Source organism: Montipora foliosa, chromosome 9, assembly GCF_036669935.1.
Source record: "Montipora foliosa isolate CH-2021 chromosome 9, ASM3666993v2, whole genome shotgun sequence".
In the NCBI taxonomy this organism is placed as follows: Eukaryota; Metazoa; Cnidaria; class Anthozoa; order Scleractinia; family Acroporidae; genus Montipora; species Montipora foliosa.
In genome coordinates, this window is record NC_090877.1 from 48,797,142 (window position 1) to 48,819,641 (window position 22,500).

General features: G+C 42.1%; 1 protein-coding gene across 1 annotated transcript in view; it reads right to left on the reverse strand.

Moving 5' to 3' along the window:
* Nucleotides 1-22,500, reverse strand: part of LOC137971913 (uncharacterized) — a 40,634-nt gene that overhangs the window by 11,570 nt on the left and 6,564 nt on the right. The window contains exons 3-8 of the mRNA XM_068818652.1: nucleotides 12,063-12,867; nucleotides 10,677-10,996; nucleotides 3,552-3,752; nucleotides 3,193-3,230; nucleotides 326-473; nucleotides 1-3 (exon numbers count right to left, since the gene is read on the reverse strand). The exon at nucleotides 1-3 is cut by the window's left edge and continues 81 nt beyond it. Coding sequence (XP_068674753.1) covers nucleotides 1-3; nucleotides 326-473; nucleotides 3,193-3,230; nucleotides 3,552-3,752; nucleotides 10,677-10,996; nucleotides 12,063-12,867 — 1,515 coding nt within the window. The remainder of the gene's footprint in view (nucleotides 4-325; nucleotides 474-3,192; nucleotides 3,231-3,551; nucleotides 3,753-10,676; nucleotides 10,997-12,062; nucleotides 12,868-22,500) is intronic.

The following is a 22,500-nucleotide window of genomic DNA, read 5'->3' on the forward strand; positions in this document are numbered from 1 at the left end:
TGGCTTAATTAAAATAACAATGTTAACCTTAATATTAAGCCCATGGCAGCACGTTACTCCATCCTCTCCAATCTCACGGACGAACGGCATGATTTATAGTGAAGGAGATGATGAAATGTTAACCCCGGTAAATGAATGAAGAAATGTATCTTTATCGATGGTGTTTCGGGAATGCTCGGGAAAAAACCCAGAATGCTCCTTTTGTGGAGTTGAGCCTTCTACATTCCGATTACAAGTTGTTGCATGAACTTAGCTCCTACGAATCAACGCCGATGACTCAGAGGTAGGGCATCCGAACTAGTCATCAGAAGGTCCTCGGTCTGACTCCTGCAAAGGAGCACTCCGATTTTCTTCGACCATTCCCGAATCGCCGTCGAAAAAAGGTACATTTCTTCATCATCATCATTGTCGCCGTAATCATCAGAATCGTCGTCACGATGGTGGTTGTTGTCGTCGTAGTAGCCGGTGTCGTCCTTGACCCAAAAAAGCAAGGACAACATAACTATACAATGATACACCGTTGGCTCCCTTGGTTGAGCACCGGGCTATCATGCGGGAGGTCGTTAGTTCGACTCCGGCCGGACCAACACTCAGGGTCTTTAAATAACTGAGGAGAAAGTGCATCTGTAAATGGTTACGCTCTCTAGTCTTCTCGGATAAAGACTATAAACCGTAGGCCCCATCTCACAACCCTTACAATAACCTTTATTTAAAGAGGCTAACACCTATTACTATAAAAGTACTCTCCCTAGTTCATCAACTTTGTGGGAAGTAAAAGAACCCACACACTGTTCGCACACTGTTCGCAAAGAGTAGAGCATGGAGTTTCCGGTGTTGTGGTCTGTCCTCTGTGGTGAATCATGGTTGCACGAGAGAGTTTAAAGGAGTTGCGACTCCTAAGCACCTTGTGCATGTGGGTAAATATATCTGCACGCCTGCGCGTGTGCATTACATTTTTTTGTCGTTAGCCTCAAAACAATGTCGTGAAGGGATTGGCCAAATTTGAAGTAATGTAGAGGGCCCTACTGAGCACACACCACAAAATTGTTCCACTATTCTCCCTTAGCTTCAACACTGTTCATGCCAGTATAATTCCAATTGGAATCGAGTCGCAACAGCAGGAGGTTGGCTCAATAATTATTGGTTTTTTAATTTAAAATAAGTCAATATGATATTGCATTGTTTTCCATTTATGTATTTCATATACATATATTTGTACAAGTGCATGTGCATACATGTACATCTGGCCAGCACCTCAGTAATTCAATCGCTCTTCTGCCGGTGAATGGGTTTTCCAACAAAAATAATTCATTCATTCAATGGGAAAATCATCTCAACAACAAGAAATCAGATTTTCGTGTGAAGTTCTCCCTCTCCTAGACGTCTTCGTCTCTTTTCATCCCTACTAACCTATCATCATCATCAACGTTAACACCCAAGTTCTTTGTGGCAACGGGGAAAATCTCTTCTGTTTTTTCTCAATAATTGAAAGTTCCACAGATAAGATGGAAGAAATGCAAGGTCGGCGATGTTTACAGAATGCAGAGTGAGGATCATTTTATGTTGCGTTTTACATTGGTGAGACGGCAAGTGCTTTTGGATCCAGGTTGAAGAAATACGGCAACACCACACAGACGACCGTAACAGCAGTAGGAACAATCTCAGGCCCAAACGTCACGCTCACGATATTTTATCTTCTGCAATCAACCTCGTCCCAAGTGGAGGGAGGTCTATACATGACGGAAAATGTGTAATCGGTCAAAAAATTACATTTAATCAGCCAGAATATTTCCGCTTTTAATTCAAGGGAACAATGATAACTCCGTTGTCATCGCTACCTTGAGAAGGGGCTAACCCGCTGACAACTCGCGCTTGTTCTCTTTCCTTTTTTGCGAGGTTTACAAGTGCTATTCCGGATGGGGGCTCAGTAGGAGAAACAGCTTTGGGTAACACTAGCTGCCTCAAGCAGCAGTGTTCTACTTTGAATTTGTTAATGCTCTGAAGGGATTTGTTTCTAGAGGAACTATGGCGCTGCGTCCGGGGGGAGTAAAACAAGAAAATGTGGTTTACCAAACGAGCTGATAATGCTAAATAAACGTTTCGAACATTAGCCCTTCGTCAGAATGAATTCATGGTTAGCCAACTCTCGAAACGTCAGCCAACAAATATTTCGTACGGTGGTTAATTTACTTTTATGATCACGTTGGGTAAAACCAAATTTTCTTTTCTACTGATACGATTTTGGCAGTGAAAGGTTTGTCATTACAATTCTTATAATTTTTATTCTATACTTTGAATACAAGCAAATGATAATATACTAGTGCACTGTAATACATCACTGACGCAGTTTGCTTCTTAAATTTAAGCGCGACTTGCTTACATCTATGGAATAAGGGAAAAAAAAAGATTTTCCTTTGGTCATTGATCAGCGCCAATTCAATTGGCTCTTGGTCTGGATCCGCTACTGATGTGACTGTGTTGCTGGAATAAAACTATTTTACTCTTATTTTGTCTGAAAGCTTACATAAAAATGGCCCAAAACTTGCAATTCCCTAGCCTGATAGAATTCCAAACATTTTTTTTGTTTACTTTATTTGGTTAAAATACATCGTGCATCTCCGCCATCATTGAAGCGTTGTTACTCACGCTGTGTCAAAACCTTGAATTTGCTTCTTTGGCAAAAGATGTGTACTTGAATACATACCGCGTGTCGCGTTGCACCAGTTTTTCGCTTCACTTTGCTTTGCAATTTCAGACACCATTTCCGATATATTGTGAATATTGACACGGGCATAAAGCATAAGAGAGAGATATCGGTCGAACTCCTGGCTTTCTATACATCTCAATCCACCATGACCAAGTTCCCCATTACTTGAAAATATTACCATTACAAAAATTCAGCACTTTACCTCCTTCTAAAAGTCCGAATTGAAGGCTTTACCTTCACAATTAAAGACAGTGACAGTTAAGTTACAGTTTTTTCCTACCCGGCCGGAAGAAGTTCTCAGTTAATCTTCGTTGAGTTCTCGTACTGTTTCATTGCTTTCAACTATCAACTACTGGTCTCAGTGAATTGACTGGATCAATGTGGTTAAGTTAAGAGAACAAGATAAGCATATCACTGCTGTTAGTCTATTTGATAATTTCAGCGCTGACAGGTAGAAAGTCCGTTATAAAGAGAGCTTAAAGTACCAACTTTTCGTCCTTTGAAAAGGTAGTAACTCTTAAGTCTAGAAAAAAAAAAGAACAACAACAAAAGCAATTCATGAGAAGTCAGCAACACGTCCGTTGAAGGATTAAAACAGACTTCTATAGAAGTGGAAACAGTCCCACAGTCAAAACTAATTTTTCCGATGTTTAAACGACAAAAGGCTCTCTTGCCTTATTTTAACAGACCTATTCCAGGGATAGTCAAACCATTCATGTCACTTAGGCAAGCTCGTTTTTAAAGACAAACACTTCCAGCTCATGGACGTAAAAATTGTAGCCGCCCGCTAAAAATGAATTGGCAACCATATTTGGGGGGCATTCATACGAGCCGTTTAAGTTACTGTGGCTATTGGCATTGGTATTTGCGTCACTACTTATATAAAGGTCATGGCTGCCTCCAAACGTGGGTCCATATGAATTGCCACAGAAGATTCCATGGTCGTTTAAAGAACCCTTGAGTTTCATCTTTGTTGGTCCAGCTCCTGATTGGTTTACAAGGCTGAATAAGAAGGACTTCTCACACCTCTTAAATCCTGTTAAAGCTAAAAAACACAAATGGTAGCATAAGTGTGAGGATCACTTTTCCCTTTCGTCTATCACCCGCACTTCAAATTACACATTTATTTCATTGGAGTCCTTTCACAGGAACACATGAGTCCGACAAATCGATGAGCTCCCATCCGAGTGGCTTCATAGCTCAGTTGGTAGAGCATTGCACAGGCATCGCAGAGGTCATAGGTTCAAATCCTGTTGAAGCGGCATGTGCTAAAACCAAGTACAACGGAACACCGGAACGTCACGGAACACCGAAAAATAATAAACATCAACAAATAAATAAATAAATTATTAAAAATACAATTAAAAAAGCGCTTTGCTTTACCGCCGACCAGAACGTCGTTACAGATCGCAATTTTGGTAGTGCTTCCCAACATGGAGAACGGTTAGTGAATCACAATCAAGTCATTTACAAATGCAATCCAGCTGTGATCAACTCAATCCTTGGTGATTTTTTTATCTGTCAGGTAGTGACTAAGACGAGGATTACAACAACTTTTTCCACACTTCTACTGTGATTTCAAAGAATTCCAAGCTTTATCGAACACACGACATCTAATATCCAGTCCCTTGTCCTCGATGCTACCCTGTCTTATTTTTCGCACCCTGGTTCTTTGCGTCTGGAAATCGAGCATTATTCAATGATCCAGTTTTTAATAAATAGATATTACATGGCCGCGCGGGGATACGAATTTTATCTTCGAGTGCTGAAAGTATCTCTCACGAGTGAGCGAAGCGAACGAGTGAGAGATACTTTCAGCACGAGAAGATAAAATTCGTATCCCAAAGCGCCCATGTAATGTTCTGTTTATTATATAGATATTGATGAAATGTCAAGATTTAAAACAACTTGTTTTATTCATTTTCGAAATTCGAAATGATGAAAAAGTGGCCACCAACTACTAAAACACGCATGTTGTGTAACATGAAACAAGATATGAAAGTTATGAAAAGCAAATCATGATAATGTAAAATTTTGCAATGAAAATGTTATAGTAGTCCAGAATAAATACATTGAAGCACAAAAGTAACTTACAATGAAGACGAAGCTCGCGTTTTATTGGCTAATCGTGTTCGTTACCATGACGACACATATTCTCACATGTGAAAGATAAAAATGATATGTTCACTGCGCGCGGTGAAGATATGATTTTTTAGTAAAAGGAGAAGTCCTGGTATTTCATCAGTATCTATATAATAAATACACTTATTTCCATTCATTGATTCCTTTCACAGGAACACATGAGCCCAACAATTTGACTTACTTCCAACCGAGTGCCTTTATAGCTCAGTTGGTAGTGTAGAATTCAGGGCACGGATTGAACTAAACAAATATCTTTCACCGCATGCTCTCCATTTACCGTTCTCCCGTCTAAACTTCATATTAACTATCCGACATATTTTACATCATGTAAGTTGAAAGATTGAAGTAATCCTCGTACTTATCTGAACAATTTAAGCAATTGTCTCACATAGACACCTGAAAAATTCCGGCGGCTTGGCTGGATTCCAACTCATGACCTCTGCGATACCGGTCCAATGTTCTATCAGTTTCTGATATTGGATGATTTTAACATCCATGTCAAAATTCGGAACAATCCTGATCCTTGATTCCGTTGGACTACGTCAGTACGTTAATCAACCTACGCACATCCATAGTCATACTCTGGATTTGGCCATAACTCGTTCTTCAGAACAAATTTTCGAATGTTTGCCCTGTGTTGGTCGTTTCTTCGCAGATCGTGCTTCAGTTTTGTGCACGTTACGTAAATGTAAACCTGATTTGACGGTTAAGAGTATTAGTTATAGGAAGTTTAAATCCATAGACACACAATGTTTTAGAGATGATACCGCCGCGTCTACACTATGTTCGGAACCCGCAATTCAAGATCATCTTGCGACTGCGGAATTAGATGCGCTCGTTCGAATATGCCAAGATACTCTAACTAATGTTATCAATCGTCACGCCCCAATAAAAACTAGGGCTATGGTTGCTGGGCCTAAAGTCCCGTGGTATAGGACAAGAAGTTCAGGATAAACAACAAAAACAAAAGGCATTCGAGGAACTCAAAAGTCTCATGACATCAGCGAAAGCACTGGTTTTATCTCAGAGAGGATTGCAAGACAAGGATAGTGGCAGACGCAGGACCAGACGGTCTGAAAGCAGTGTTACTCCAGTTTCAAGAAGGGGAATGGAGACCTGTGTCGTATGCCTCGCGTAACCTTACTGAGGTCGAAAGACGGTACGCTCAGACAGAAAAAGAAGCCCTCCCTCTTGTATGGGGCAAGTGAACAGTTCAACTTATATGTGTGTGGGCGTGACTTTGAATTAGAGACGGACCATAAACCTCTCGAGTGCATTTTTAGAAGTAAAGGGGTGAGCCAAACCATCGGGAAGCATCGAGCGATGGGTTCTTCGTTTGCAGTGCCACTACCGAGTAGTGTACAGACCCGGAAAAACCAACCTGGCAGACGCGCTGTCCAGATTGAATCAGAGTGATCCCAAAGACCAGAGGCTGTGCGAAAGAGGATTTTGTCCGATTTGAATCTCAGGTACTATGTCGATACCATAGGACACTTGGTTGAAAAGAAAAGGGGAACTACGCAAACCAAAGGGCAGATGCATATCCACAAAATAACGGGACTGCCAGTAGATATCCAGCAAGTTCCAATCATTGGGGTGGACGGGTATCAATCGGAAGGCAGACTTAAGGTCGGTCTCAGCCACGAAGATTCGCTCTGGCGAAAGGCTATCGCTCGAAACGTCAGCTTTTAGAATCCTTGTACGGTGGTCAATTTACATAATCAACTCCGTTGATAAAACCAAAATGTTTGTGTACGAGAGAGATAGTTCGTCGGTGAAACCGTATCTGTCAGTGAGCGAGCCTGAACCAGCCACTGAATCAGTTCCAGCAAACACAAAGTCTGAAGATAAACCAGGAGTGGTAGAGAGACCTAGGTGCATCATTAGATCCCCCGAAAGATTCTAGGGAAGCCTAGGAACTTTTTAAAGTGCCCCTAACCCCAAAATATTTTTTTCGCTAAAATGAATCTCTGCACCTGTTCGAAACACATTCCGGCTTTTTTTCCCCCTTTTGTGACAAATCCTGCCTTTTTATAGGCTTAAAAACTTGCAAAAAACCAAGCATCTTTGGTTCACGACCGAGTCAGAAGGGGAGTGGGTCTATTCCTGATTTACATTGCATTAACTCTTTGTAAACATGCATGCAAAGTAGATTGTAACGTCAAATCAGGAATAGACCCACTCCACTTCTGACTCGGTCTTGAACCAAAGATGCTTGGTTTTTCGCAAGTTTTGAAGCCTGTAAAAAGGCAGGATTTGTTAGAAAAAGGAAAAAATGGCCGCAATGCGTTTGGAACGGGTGCAAAGATTCATTTTAGCGAAAAAAATATTTTTGGGTTAGGGGCACTTTAAAAGCTTAACTAAACTCGTGTTTATCGACTTTGGTTGATAGAAACAGCTTGTTGATAAACTTTATTCTAACGCCGCTTTGTTTACAATACTGTAATACTGCATGGAAAGGAAGGGATGTAGAGTCTTATAAGTGTGCTATGCGGACCTTTGTAACGCGCGGAGTTATGGGTATCTAGGAGAGAGATCCGTCATGTTGTATTGCATCGTGCAGTGTTATTAAAGTTGTGTTTATCCGAGCTTTGAATGGCTTCTAATAGCCATCCGATAGCGAAACGGTACACTCAATCTCATAAACAAGTGAGGAAAGTGTTCCATGGATCCAATGCCAACATCATTGGTAGTAGACTGTGCCGATGTGCTTCTGCCTGTCATCAAGTCAATGATTAACTGTCCTTTATCGAATGGCTACTTCCTCTTGATTGGGAGCAGATCCTTGTAACTCCCTTGTTGAAAAAAGATGGGTTGGACACGGATTTCAAAAACCTAAGACCGGTCAGTAATTTGAAATTTGTATCCAAACTAACAGAGCGAGCTGTAGTTGATCAACTGCAAGATTACTTGGTGCATTATGACCTTTTTGCGACACTCCAGTCAGCTTATCGTTAAGGCCACAGTACTGAAACGGCATTGTTAAAAGTGCATAATAATCTGCTTATTAATAGGAACAGTCAGCAAGTTACCCTGTTGGTCCTACTCGATTTAAGGGCGGCGTTTGATACGGTTGATCACAGGATTTTGCTTTCACGTCTCGAGAGGAGTTTTGGTATTAAGGGGACTGCTGTAGCTTGGTTTTCCTCCTACCTATCAAAGAGGCGCCAACGTGTAACCTTGGATGGACATCTTTCTGATGAGTTCAATCTTCACTATGGAGTTCCTGAAGGTTCTTGTTTAGGACCATTACTTTTCACGGTTTATTCTAGCAAACTATTTCAGATAATTAACAACAACCTACCCAATGTTCACGCCTACGCTGACGATACTCAGATATACCTTGCCTTTTCACCAGGTGGCACTGGTCAGGCACAGGCTATCAAAGCCATGGATAGACGCGTCGAAGAAATAAGAGCATGGATGCTCACTGACAAGCTCAGGTTAAATGACAACAAAACCGAAACTTGATTCATCTAACCGGTAGTGATACCGTCTCTCCGGTCAGCTCCGCAAGGAACCTTGGAACGTGCATGGATACGAGCCTTACTCTCCATGATCACATTAACAAAACGTGTAGAGCTGCTTACTTTCACATATACAACATCAGGCACATTCGAAAGTTGCTAACTATGGAAGCTACCCAAATACTGGTGCATGCCTTTATTATTAGTCGCATTGATTATTGCAATAGTCTCCCGTACAGCTTGCCTGCGGTTAACGTCGCCAAATTACAGCGTCTACAGAAGTCAGCGGCAAGACTTATTTCCCTTAAGGCCCAGTAATACGGGCAACATTTTTCGTGCAACTTCTCGCGCAACAATATTGCGTTAGAAGTTGAGATGGTTATATTGCAAAAAGTAGACGTGGCTTTTTTTACTTTTTACAACAATCCCAACGCAGTCGCCCGTGAGCAAAAGCAATCGTCTAGGGTCAAGAAGGCAACCACTAGAAGCCGTCGCTCGACTTCCAACGCCGTTCGCACGCGAGCAAACTCCGTGAATCAGGTCCAAACGGCTTCAAAGACGTCCGCACCCGTCCACGAACGAGACATCGAGGACCGCCCAGTCGGACGAAGACTCGTCCTCTTCTATCGGCGAGTTGTTCGACGAGCCAGCAACGCCTGTGGAAGATCCCAACGGCTCTACTCCCGTAAGTCCCGCCCAACGTGCTGCCATTGAAGAGATCGTTGCGGAGTCGGTTTCCAATGCGCTTGAAGCCTTTCGTAGGCTGGAACGACCGGAATCTTCACCTCAAGCGGTTCCACGCCCTCGTACTCCCGGAATGGCCTCACCTTTGGGTCCTTCCCGGCCAGTCGACCGTAATCTGGAGGACAGAATCTTACGCGGTGAGTACACGTAGACCTTGCGTTGTTGTTACCCGAATCGCTTAATGAGACCCATACCCCCGAACTTCAGCTAAGGTTGGACGACTCGGCCCTAGGCCCCATGGATTCCTCTGTTACCATGGTAAGGAAGCGGAGACCCACAATGGACTCCTTCCAAAAATGGTTGGATGCCTATACTGCATTCATGCTGGTCTTAGTCGCTGCCTACCCTCGAAGAGCACTTGAGCTAATCAAATACCAGCAAATTATAAGTAAGGCGGTAACTAAGTTTAAGGGCATGGCTTGGTATTCGCAGTTCCGCCAGCGCGCTGCGCATAACCTGTCCATTAGCTGGGACACCGGTCGGGACACCGTAGACCTGGAGCTGTGGACCTTAACATTTTCGGGTTTAGCTAAGCCCCATTGCTCCGTTTGCTCGAGTCCCTACACAACTCAGGACAACTGTCCTTCCGCTGATCCCAACAGAAAACTGTATGCTTCGACTTCAACAAGCCCTCAGGCTCCCAACCGTACATTTGTATCTAATCTGCTTCGTATACTCAGGCAAGGTGCGCACGTAGGTTACTCTGGTCCCCGCTCCCCCCGGGGTTTCCCCCAACCTGATCTCTGCTGTTCAGCATCCAGAGGCGGTTACCCTCAATTTGAACAAGGAAGTAAAGCTTGAGCGGGTAGCAGGGCCCTACTCTTCACCGCCTCTCCCTGCCTTAAAATGTCACCCGGTTGGGGTAGTTCCCACGAAACACTCCCCTGAATGGCGGACTACCATCTTTAATACCCGCAGGGAGATAACATTAACGATCACATACCCAAGGATCCGTTCTCTTTGTCATACGTTAGGGTGGACGACGCCATTAGCATCATCCAGTCTCTTGGTAAGGGGGCCTTCGTGGCTAAGGGGGGTAGTTTCTAAAGAAACTGTGGTGCCGCGTCGGTGGGGAAGTAGTACACAAAAATTTGGTTTTATCAACGGAGTTGATAATGTAAATTGACCACCGTACAGGGATTCTAAAAGCTGATGTTTCGAGCGTTAGCCCTTCGTCAGAGCGAATCGATGGATTCGTTTTCAACCAACTGTCCTGTGGTATCGAATGGACCGTAAGCACAAGTACGGCCTTCAACACGTTATTCATATCTTAGACGATTTCTTTATCGCAGAACCCTCAAAAGTGTTGTGTCTCCAGAGTTTTAGCACGTTTCTCCGGGGTTTCATGTCGCTCAACGCCCCTGTGGTACCATCCAAAACTATAGGCCCTTCTCAAGTCCTTGAGTTCAAGTTCTTGGGCATTGTCCTAGACTCGGTTCGCATGGAGGCTCGCCCCCCGACGATAAATTATCACGTATCCGGGATCTCCTAGCCTCGTTCAAAAAACGCCGTTCGGTGCGCTTGCAAGAGCTACAGACGTTAATTGGAACCCTTCAATTTGCATGTAAGGTAGTCGTTCCGGACAGGACTTTCCTTCAACGCATAATCAATCTGACCAGAGTGGTCCCCAGTCGCTTCCACCATATCCGCCTCAATCGGGAGTTCTTTAAGGACATAAATATGTGCAAGGTTTTTCTTAGCGATTGGAACGGGCGTTCCTTCTTCCTCGACTGTTGTCAGCTCGGTGGGTTTTGGCGTTTTCTTAAGGGTCACTGGTTCCAAGGTCGTTGGCCTCCCCACTTGCGCCTTTATAGGGTTAGGGGTATTAGTATTGAATGGCAGGAACTTTTCCCCATTGTTGTCGCCTGTGCGATATGGCACCCCTTTTTCACGGGAAAACGCCTTCAGTTCTGTTGTGATAACGAGTCTGTGGTCTCTATAATTAATTCAGGGCATTCCAAGTTTCGGTCGCTGGTCTTCTGACTGCTACCAGCTCTATATTGTACTCCAAAGAGTGTATTGCATTCAGTCACCCCTAAGATGGCCTCTGTTACCGACCAGTATCTAAGTTTCCGCGTGTTTGGCTTGGAGGGATGCAGTGCCTTGCACGCATCTGTGGTGGTTAAGTCTGCGCAGCGACTTCCCCCAAGCTTGTTGCCTCGTTTGCCTTTGTACATTGCTTGCTAACCAATACTCTTGTCCGATCCAGCACGTGCTGTTTACCACTCAGCTCGTAGTGCTAGGCAGATAAGTGAGGTTGTTCTATGTCACGCAATCCGGAAGTCGCATAGGCTAACCAGTGTCAAGGCAGTGTTCCCCTCAAAAAACGCAAATACATCTGTTGTCTTGTTCTACTGCGCCTTGCGTTACCCGCTTAATTTGCACGCTATAATTTTTTAAATAATAATAATAATAATCATAATACTAATAATAATAATAATAATAATAATAATAATAATAATAATAATAATAATAATAATAATAATAATCACCAAAGAAACCTTCATGGGCAAACACGTTAAAGGAATAATGTATTTCTCTTTTTTCACTTTAGAAATCTATTGCCAAACCGTCCAACGACATGCTAGGTTATCTCAATTACAAATTAAGATGTCAAGCTCAAAAGATTGCATATTCAGTGAAGTTCAGAGGGAGAATTACACCGGCCTTTGCCGCAATATAGTCGTCGAAAACATTCCCCATGTTTTAAATGTGTTTTTCTCAAATTAAAGCCAACGGTAACTTTCGAATTCGTTCATAATATTCCTCCCACGGTAATTAACTCTGGTCAAAACAAAATAGCGTGAATTCTGCCGTCCACGCGTGTATTGGTGTAATGATGTAAATTTGATTGGCCGATGAAGGACATGTCAATCAATCAAAAAAAGTGGGCGGAAGGAATTTCGAAGAGGATTTTGGTCAGGCTCTATTTTTCGTTTCGCCAACTCCACATTACGTACCACGCGAAACTAAAATAGAGCCTGATCGCAGGTTACTTTTGCTCGTCAGACAAAATTTTAGACTCTAAGAACGATTGAGGGAGCTTTACGAGCAGTCCATCGACGATACCACGGATTTGATAGAACTGAGCTTCCTGAAGCAATTCCTTTTGGACCAACTCATCCGCCGGAAGAAGGAGTCGACCAGTGCGCAGATAATTCAGGATATACTGGAAGTGCGTTCCATCGCGATCAATAAAGTACGAACCATCTTCAGCCGGTTTCATATCGAATCTTCCAGAGAACATAGCACGTAGCATTGAACCTGTGTCTTTTGTCAGCGTTTGGAGGCTTGTGGTGAAATGCTGACCGCCTACATTTAGCTCGACGGTGGAAGAGAAGTGAACATAATCAAGTTTTTTAGCAACAGATTCAAAGGCTTCCTTTTCCTTGCAAACATCCTCAGCTTGCTGATGTATTATGTCGTAAGCTTTCTTCATAAAGCCAAGAGCTTCTTCCAGTGCTTCGTAGCTAGGTGTTTTGGCCTTCTTTTCATCAGCAGACATTTTGGATCCGTGTTTACAACGTTTAGAATCCTTTGAACACGTAGGCGAACCGCATTCGACAAAGGCGCTCTTCATGGGACAAACAAGAGCATAACCCAAAATTATAACCATCAACTTGCGAAATTTGTGCATTGTGTTTAGAAAAACCACTTTGTGGTTATCGTTTTCTTTACCCTGGGTTCCAGAGGTTATTTTCTCGCTATGAAAAGAGCGAGTTACGAAGCGGCGAGGAAAACCTCTGGTACAGGCCGTTAAAAACGTCACTTCCATGCAAACCAACTTATTTTGATTGACTTCCAGAGTAAGTTAGTAATTTAGAAACTTGGGCACACCGGTTTTATCCACGTGATAAAAATATTTGTACAATATTTACCGGTCACTCTACTGGGAAATTCTCACGGTGGAGTGAATTAATCGTTGTCACTGTCACGTAACAAAAAAATAAAATCGAAACTGTTCAATGAAATAAGCCGAAAACTTGGAATGTTGTAGGAGACAAATTCATAAATCACCTCACCTGTACTCAAGTCTGTGCGATACATCGTTTCTGAGTTTTTTTGTCGAAGCGTTTCACGCAACTATTATTTGTTACAAATGCAAACGTAAACTGGAGAAATACGAAAATTGCATTCAAGTCCTAGAATTAGAACTGAAAAAATTTAAAGAACTTTACGAGTCCCTGGAGCAGTTTCAAGATGACTCGAGGCATTGAGGTGTAAAGATGTCAGAAGCTGCTGCTCAGTCACACCTTCGTCAAATTCCCAAACAAAATCAGAGTGCTTGTTCGATTACGCTCCCTCTAAGGCCACCCAACAGCAAACATTCATCCAGCGTCAATGAGACGAATTAACCTCAATCTGCCAGCCATGAATTTGTGATTATCGTGCCGCTATCGCTACTGTACCGTTCATACATGGGCCTGTTTATATGGTCTCGGGTACCCGAGACAACCCTCCGCCCGAGTTACCCTTGGCGAGATATTTTTCCACTCATTTGTTTAAAAACTTCTATCAACCGTTTACATGAGGTGGGCGAGACAACTCGGGGAGGCGAGTTGTCTCGCCTCGGCAGGTAAGGTGACCCTGGCAGGTGAGACAACTTTTTCGCATGTAAATAGGGGTGTTTCTAAAACGAAGACCCAAAAACGAAGACCTAAGACCCACTGATCTAAAACGAAGACCCTGTGATCTAAACCGAAGACCCACTGATCTAAAACGAAGACCCCGTGATCTAAAACGAAAACCCTTTGATCTAAAACGAAGACCCACTGATCTAACACGAAGACCCCGTGATCTAAAACGAAGACCCTGTGATCTAAAACGAAGACCCGCTGATCTAAAACGAAGACCCTGTGATCTAAAACGAAGACCCACTGATCTAAAACGAAGACCCGCTGATCTAAAACGAAGACCCTGTGATCTAAAACGAAGACCCACTGATCTAAAACGAAGACCCACCTCAAAAGTGTTAAAACGATGCCATTGTATATTATGGAATTGTGGGAACGGTGGAACAATGGAACATCTGAATGTGAGCTCTGAGTAAGTGTTCTCGAAACTCCCCACAAGTAATGATATAGCGATGTTTAGTGTGATGTCACCCATTGTTACTACAGTAATATGGCAAACAGAACCTAATTATCATTTTAACAGGTTCCCGCAAAGCGGACAAAATTTTATTGGTGGAATTCTGCTCGTTTGGGAAAAAGCTTCAAAAATAAAGCCCCATTTACACGAGCAATTTTTCCTTGACAAGTCCACTTGTCAACGAAAATTTGCCGACTGTACACACTAGCAAGTTTTCCTTGACAAGTTTTCCTTGACAAGTTTTCCTTGGTAGTGTAAATGAAAAATATGACAAGTTTTCCTTGTCACATTTTCCTTGTTGTCCATCTACACGAGCAAATTTCAGACTTGACAATTTTTCCTTGTCAAGGAAAAGCTAGCATGCCAGATTTTCCTTGACAAGGAAAGTTTGTCCACTATTCCCCATCTACACGAGCAATTTTTCCTTGTCAAGGAAAACTTGTCAAGGAAAAATTGCTCGTGTAAATGGGGCTTAAACCACCTCGAAAGAAGAACAATTTACATGTAATTGTTGTTGTTGTTAGGTATCTTAACGTAATGATATTTATTGTTAGTTTTTCTGCGGTTAGCCAGCACGGGTTAGTGTAAAGGACCGCGGAAACTGCGGTGTCCGTTGCTATCAGTTGCTGAAGTATGTACCGCAAGTCTTTACCACAAGCTTTTCCGCCGTGGTTGATGAGTGTTAGGATCACGTTTGTAAAACTTTTCAAGCTCTTTGACCAATCATAGCTAGCCAAGAGCATATACAAATGCCAGTTTTTGAGAGACCTAGAGAGAGTTGGATGCTGGCAACGGCAGAGTGCTGAAGTTCCACGCCAGAATAAAGAAGTTTAATCTCTGAAGCTGTGTCTAAAAAATCGGTCACGTAATAGCTGTCATAGTTGTCACTTTTAGTCATGTTATTGATGCATAGATTACCATTTGTCTAAAAAAAAAACAGCTTGCTTGCGTGAGAAATCAAATGGTGTGGCCTTTCGAGGTGGTTTATTTTTGAAGCTTTTTCCCAAACGAGCAGAATTCCACCAATAAAATTTTGTCTGCTTTGCGGGAACCTGCTAAAATGATAATTAGGTTCTGTTTGCCATATTACTGTAGTAACAATGGGTGACATCACACTAAACATCGCTATATCATTACTTGTGGGGAGTTTCGAGAACACTTACTCAGAGCTCACATTCAGATGTTCCACTGTTCCACCGTTCCCACAATTCCATAATATACAATGGCATCGTTTTAACACTTTGGGGGTGGGTCTTCGTTTTAGATCAGTGGGTCTTCGTTTTAGATCACAGGGTCTTCGTTTTAGATCAGCGGGTCTTCGTTTTAGATCAGCGGGTCTTCGTTTTAGATCAGTGGGTCTTCGTTTTAGATCACAGGTTCTTCGTTTTAGATCAGTGGGTCTTCGTTTTAGATCACAGGGTCTTCGTTTTAGATCACAGGGTCTTCGTTTTAGATCAGTGGGTCTTCGTTTTAGATCACAGGGTCTTCGTTTTAGATCAGTGGGTCTTAGGTCTTAGGTCTTCGTTTTTGGGGCTTCGTTTTAGAAACACCCTGTAAATAGTTTGCCTCGACCACCCGTGACGAGACAGCAAAATCTTGAATGCGCACGCATAAAATAAAAATCAAAGAAGCAACAATTTGGGAGCTTACACATGTTTATAGCGTTTACTTTCGAATTAAAAGTTTTTTCCCGCCAAAATTCTCACCGCTGTCAACGGAAACTCTCGATTCATAAACAGCCTTTTATTTAAACCATATAAACATATGATCACATATGATGATTATGATATGATTCATAAACAGCCTTTTATTTAAACTACATCTTATTGCTGCGTTAAGATTGTCAGTCCATTTGCTGAATGTGAAAACGCAACTATACTTAATAAAAGCGAACTAGAAAGAAAGAAAGGCAAATGACGATAAGGATTTTTTGAAGATGCGTCTTGAAAATATATGCATAATTAAAAGTAAGGTCAACTTTGTCTCGGTCACGCAATTCTCATATAGACGCTCGGTAAAGTTGTCTCGGGGGGGAGGGCTGTCTCGGGTAACCGAGACCATATAAACAGGCCCATAGTCTTCTTGTATTACACCAGTGAAAAACCGGTTTGATCGTCCCCCTCGACTTAACTAATGGCAATCCTTATAAAAAACGGTTTGTCGATCGACCAATGAAATCTCCAGGGTCAAAAGTTGACTCTGGAAGTGGAAAGCGCAACGTGATTGGGGCGGCATGTTCAGAAAGGATAACAGCCCGTACCAGAGGTTTTTCTCGCCGCTTCGTGACTCGCTCGTTTGTCGCTCTTTTCATGGCAAGAAAATAACCTCTGGAATCCAGGGTACGCTTTCTTCGACAACATAAGTAAATCGACCAACATTACACTGTTGTTGTCACGTAAGCGTAACGAACTGTCGCTAAGTTGGAAGAATGGAGTACCCTATGGAGTACCTAAATGGAGTATCCCTAAAAATCATTTATTGGTCAAATTTTAATCTAAATGACTCACCATCTTGATAAAGTATTTGAAAATACTTTATCAAGATGGTGAGGTATTTAGATGAGGCCCTCCCAGGAAGGGTCCTCGTTCCCCAAATTACTTTCAAACTTGTTCCCAGCTTTTTGATCCCTCAAATTGGTCAAAATTGTTTTTGTTCCCTAAAATAATTTGACTTTGTTCTCCTACTCCCCATTTCAAATTAGCCATGTTCCCTTGTTCCCCCAAACCCCAGGGAGGGCCTCCTAGATGCACACAGCTTCATTCATTTCGAGCTTTCCAGCTCTCCGATTGTTACGGTTCGATGCACAGGCACCCCAAGCTCAGTGTGAGAGGTCTCTCTTTTGCTCTAAATCGTTGAAACGAACGAACACTTCAAAATGGCTAAAACTGCGGGTCGCAAATATCGTGGGCGTTTCCAACGCCCGCGGTATTAGCGACCCGCTGTTTCAGCCATTAAAAGTTCAACGTACGCGTTCGTTTCAAAGATTCTAGAGCAAAAGAGAGACTGCTCGCAGTCTATGTGAGGTGAAACTAACAAAGATATAAGGATCTGTATGGGAATCCCGATAAAAGACCTGAAAAGATAATTTTACGAAAAAATTCTCAATCCAAAAACCTCCCTCCCCCCTCCCCTCACCGTCATTGAGAATTTTAATTTTAAAGAACCTGTTAATTTGTTAAATTAGCCGGCGAATGCTGTCTGAGTTTAAGTGATAAGGATGAAGATTTAAGAGTGTCGATCTTAAGTTTTAAGGCCAGTTTTAGTTTGTTGATTTATATAAGTTTTTAGGTTTTAGAGATGACTTGTTTTATTGTTTTAAAAGTGTACCAGTGTTTGGTCACGTTACTAAATGCAATTACTGTGTTATCAGCAGGTATTCGTGCGTGATTAACTGCCATAATCATAATGAACTTTGTAGGAATTAATCACGCAGCGGCCATGTTGAGTCCCGAGGGATTGAAAACTTTGTTTTTGCCGAAAGAAAGAAAGAAAAGAAAGAAAGAAAGAAAGAATTCTTTTATTTTGGCACGATAATAATAAAAAGCTGACAAGCTTGTGAGGTCGTGTGTAAATTAAAAAATTAAAAATCTATTTACTGGCTAACATCAAATCTGTACAATATTTACAGTGAATACAATCAAATATAAATAAAATCATCATTTCGGTACCGAACAACTGAAGCTGAAACTACGATAAATTTAAAGTCTCTGAAATATGATTTTGTCTTCAATCGATTGTACAACTCATTCTTGTTTCTGTGTAAGATTCTAAGGTTCATTTAAGCAAAGGGTGTTCCACAGAATTGCACCTCTATAAGCGAGGGGATCCTTCATATATCTAGTTTTAGACCTTGGTACAAGCAGTGAATCATCTCCCCTTAAGGCATGGTCGTTGGAACGTTTAGAGTAGGTATCCTTGCTTGGATAGGAATTCTGGCAGGATCTCATTGTGCGCTTTATAGAAAAGCTTTAAAATATCCATCTTGTAGATTGAAAACAGAGTAGGTGAGTGGTCGCCCTCCAGTACGTCACATGACGCCATATCCTTAGGCAAGTTGAAGATAATTCTAGCTGCTCTACAGTGTAAGCGTTCCATATGTATAGAACAGAACAAATCAAAATTTCATGTACCCCACAGTATTAAGCCATAAAATCACTTTAAAATAAAATTCGCGTAAAACCTTCCTTGATAAGAACCTAGATCGTTTCAACAAATCTAACTTGGTTGCAAAGGTCTTCTTGGTTTCCAAAACATGCATGTGGTATCCATGTACGTAAGCTTATGATCAACTGTTAGGCCTAGTAAGCGTGTTTTCAAGACCCATTTAAGATGAGAGCCTCCCAAGAGCACTGGAGCAACAGGGCCCATCGGATTTCACGTGCTGAACAGCATTATTTCACTCTTGCCGGGATGTAGTGTCAGCTGGTTGTTTTGGCACCAAGTATAAACTTCGTGTAAGGCCTTATTTCACTGAGTGATTGCCAGGTCTGCCGAGTCTCCTTTACAATAAACTGTTCTGTCATCAGCGAACATGTATAGCGACCCTGATTGGACCATCGCTGACAAGTCGTTGGTAAATATGTTAAACAATGTCGGACCCAATACACCTTATTCCAAAATGGCCGCCATTTAAATATTCTTTTTTTTTATTCAAATAAGCCCTTGATGCCTCGTTTTTAAGCTTAAAATTAAAAAGAATATTTTATCTTGAACGAGGCAACAAGGGCCAATTTGTATCCGCATAAATCAGCGGCCACTTTGGAATAAGGTGTATACAGAACCCTTAGGTATCCCCATAGTCACCGGCAGCAGATCTGACCTCACTCCATTTAATACTGTGAACTGTTGTCTTCCATTTAGATAGTTACTCAACCAGTCATATAAACTCGTTCTCAAACATTTCATCTCAAGGCTCGGGGTCCGAAATCTATTGTCTATAGCCAATATGGCCGCTGTGCGAATAAGGCCCATTTAAAGTGTCAATTGTATTTATCGCTGAGGCACTTACTGGGGACACTGTATAGAAATCAGATCAAATCAACTCACATGAAATCGTAGGTTGGTATGATCCATTCTTGCTTTGAGATTCAAAGAACGAATAAATTTGATTGATATTCCAGCGTCGTAGAACGTGAAGAAAAGCTTCAGATTCAATCCATTTGACATCCGGCTTGGCTTAATTAAAATAACAATGTTAACCTTAATATTAAGCCCGTGGCAGCACGTTACTCCATCCTCTCCAATGTCACGGACGAACGGCATTATTTATTGTGAAGGAGATGATGAAATGTTAAACCCGGTAAATGAATGAAGAAATGTATCTTTATCGATGGTGTTTCGGGGATGCTCGGGGAAAAAACCCAGAATGCTCCTTTTGTGGAGTTGAACCTTCTACATTCCGATTACAAGTTGTTGCATGAACTTAGCTCCTACGAGTCAACGCCGATGACTCAGTGGTAGGGCATCCGAACTAGTCATCAGAAGGTCCTCGGTCTGACTCCTGCAAAGGAGCACTCCGATTTTCTCCGAGCATCCCCATTTGCATCTGCAAATGGTTACGCTCTCTAGTCTTCTCGGATAAAGACTATAAACCGTAGGCCCCATCTCACAACCCTTACAATAACCTTTATTTAAAGAGGATAACACCTATTACTATAAAAGTACTCTCCCTAGTTCATCAACTCTGTGGGACGTAAAAGAACCCACACACTGTTCGCAAAGAGTAGAGCATGGAGTTCCCGGTGTTGTGGTCTGTCCTCTGTGGTGAATCATGGTTGCACGAGAGTTTCAACGAGTTGCGACAACTAAGCACCTTGTGCATGTGGGTAAATATATCTGCACGCCTGTGCGTGTGCATTACATTTCTTTGTCGTTAGCCTCAAAACAATGTCGTGAAGGGATTGGCCAAATTTGAAGTAATGTAGAGGGCCCTAGCACACCACAAAATTGTTTCACTATTCTCCCTTAGCTTCAACACTGTTCATGCCAGTTTAATTCCAATTGGAATCGAGTGGCAACAGCAGGAGGTTAGCTCGATAATTATTGGGTCTTTTAATATAAAATAAGTCAAAGATATTGCATTGTTTTCCATTTATGTATTTCATATGCATATATTTGTACATGTGCATGTGCATGCGTGTACATCTGACCAACACCTCAGTAATTCAATCGCTCTTCTGCCAGGGAATGGGTTTTCCTACAAAAATAATTCATTCATTCAATGGGAAAATCATCTCAACAACAAGAAATCAGATTTTCAGGTGAAGCTCTCCTTTTCCTAAACATCTTTGTCTCTTTTCATTCCTACTAACCTATCATCATCATCGACACGTTCTTTGCTGAAACGGGGAAAATCTCTTCTGTTTTTCTCAAATATATATATTGAGAGTCCCACAGATAAAATGGAAGAAATGTGGGGTCGGGGTTATTTACAGAATCCAGAGAGAGGATCATTTTATGTTGCGTTTTACATCGGTCAGACGGCAAGTGCTTTTGGATCCAGGTTGAAGAAATACGGCAACACCACAAAGACGACCGTAAGTGCAGTAGGAACAATCTCAGACACAAAACGTCACGCTCACGATATTTTATCGTCTACAATCAACCTCGTCCCCAAGGGGAGGGAGGTCTATACATGACGGAAAATGAGTAATCGGTCAAAAAAAAATACATTTTAGCAGCCAGAATATTTCCGCTTTTAATTCAAGGGAACAATGATAACTCCGTTGCCATCGCTAGCTTGAGAAGGGGCTAACCCGCTGGCAACTCGCGCTTGTTTTCTTTCCTTTTTTGCGAGGTTTGCAAGTGTTATTCCGGATGAGGGCTCAGTAGGAGAAACAGCGTTGGGTAACACTAGCTGCTTCAAGTGGAAGTGTTCTACTTTGAAGTTGTTAATGCTCTGAAGGGATTTGTTTCTAGAGGAACTATGGCGCTGCGTCGGTGGGGAGTAAAACAGGAAAATCTGGTTTTACCAAACGAGCTGATAAAGGTCAATTAACATTTCAAACATAAGCCCTTTGTCTGAGTGAGTTGGTTAAAACTCACGAACGGCCAACTGTCAAAACTCACAAATCTTTCATATGGTCACCGTGGTTAATAGCACTCTTTTCAAATTGGCGTCACAATTTAAAGCCCATAGCATTATGGGATTAATATGCAGTAACAAGGAGGGCATTTTTCAACTTGATGAACTTCACGGGACATGTCGCGGTGACAAAAGCACCCCCAAATTGGTGTTGCACAATTATAAAAGTATCAGTTCACACGAGGGGACATGTCACTGCAACATATCCCTGAAACGTGTACCCGCAACATTTTCATGTGTGTGCACATGTTGATTTTGTCCCTGCTACATGTCTCCGCTACACTGCTACATATCGCCTCAATGTGCACTACACAAGTTTTTTGTTGCTGCAACATGTCCCTGCAACATGACCCAGGGTCCCAAAAGGGGGTCCTTGGAGCCCTGGATTTTTTTGCTGTGGAGCCCGGAGCCCGATCATTTCTCCGCCTGGAGCCCTGATCCGGAGCCTTAAAGTAGCTGCTATGGAGCCCTGGAGCCCCGATTTTTTTGGCCTTGGAGCCCTGGATCCCCGCTTTTTTAGCCCGGAGCCCTGGAGCCCTAAACCCCTTTGGGACCCTGATGACCCCTCGTATCTGTCCACCTTTATGAGTACTTTTGATAAAACCAAATTTTCGTTAATGCTCTGATACGATTTTTGGCAGTGAAAATACAATTCTTCAACTTTTATTCCGCTACATTTAATACAAGCCAATGATAATAATACCAATGCACTGTAATTCATCACTAGGGAATTTAAGAAACGGCGACGGCTACGACTACGACATCGCGACAAAACAGTAATATCATTGGTTAAAAGAGGATAAATAATCGTGCTGCAAGTGCAGCACGGATTTTAGCAAGTATCTTAGCCGTCCTCTGCATAACGACCCATATTGTAGGACGTGAACAAGTCTGAATAATCGTGAAAGACTTATGATAGAGGCAAGTTATATTTTGAGGTGACGTTTTGGTCGACCGTCGTCCTCGTAGATCTAATTCCCTACTGACGTAGTTTACTCCTTAAATTTAAGCGCGACTTAAAAAAAAAAAAAGCAGTTTTCTTTACTGGAATAAAACTATTTTACTCTTATTTTGTCAGAAATCAAACACAAAAATGACCCAAACTTGCAATTCCCTAGCCTGGTATGAATTCCAAACAATTTTGCTTTCAGTCCTAATGAGAGTGAGACTTACAGATTTTAGCTGAGGAGTTTAAGAAACGACGACGACTACGACTACGACTACGACTACGCCACAAAACAATAACATCATTGGTCAAAAGAGTA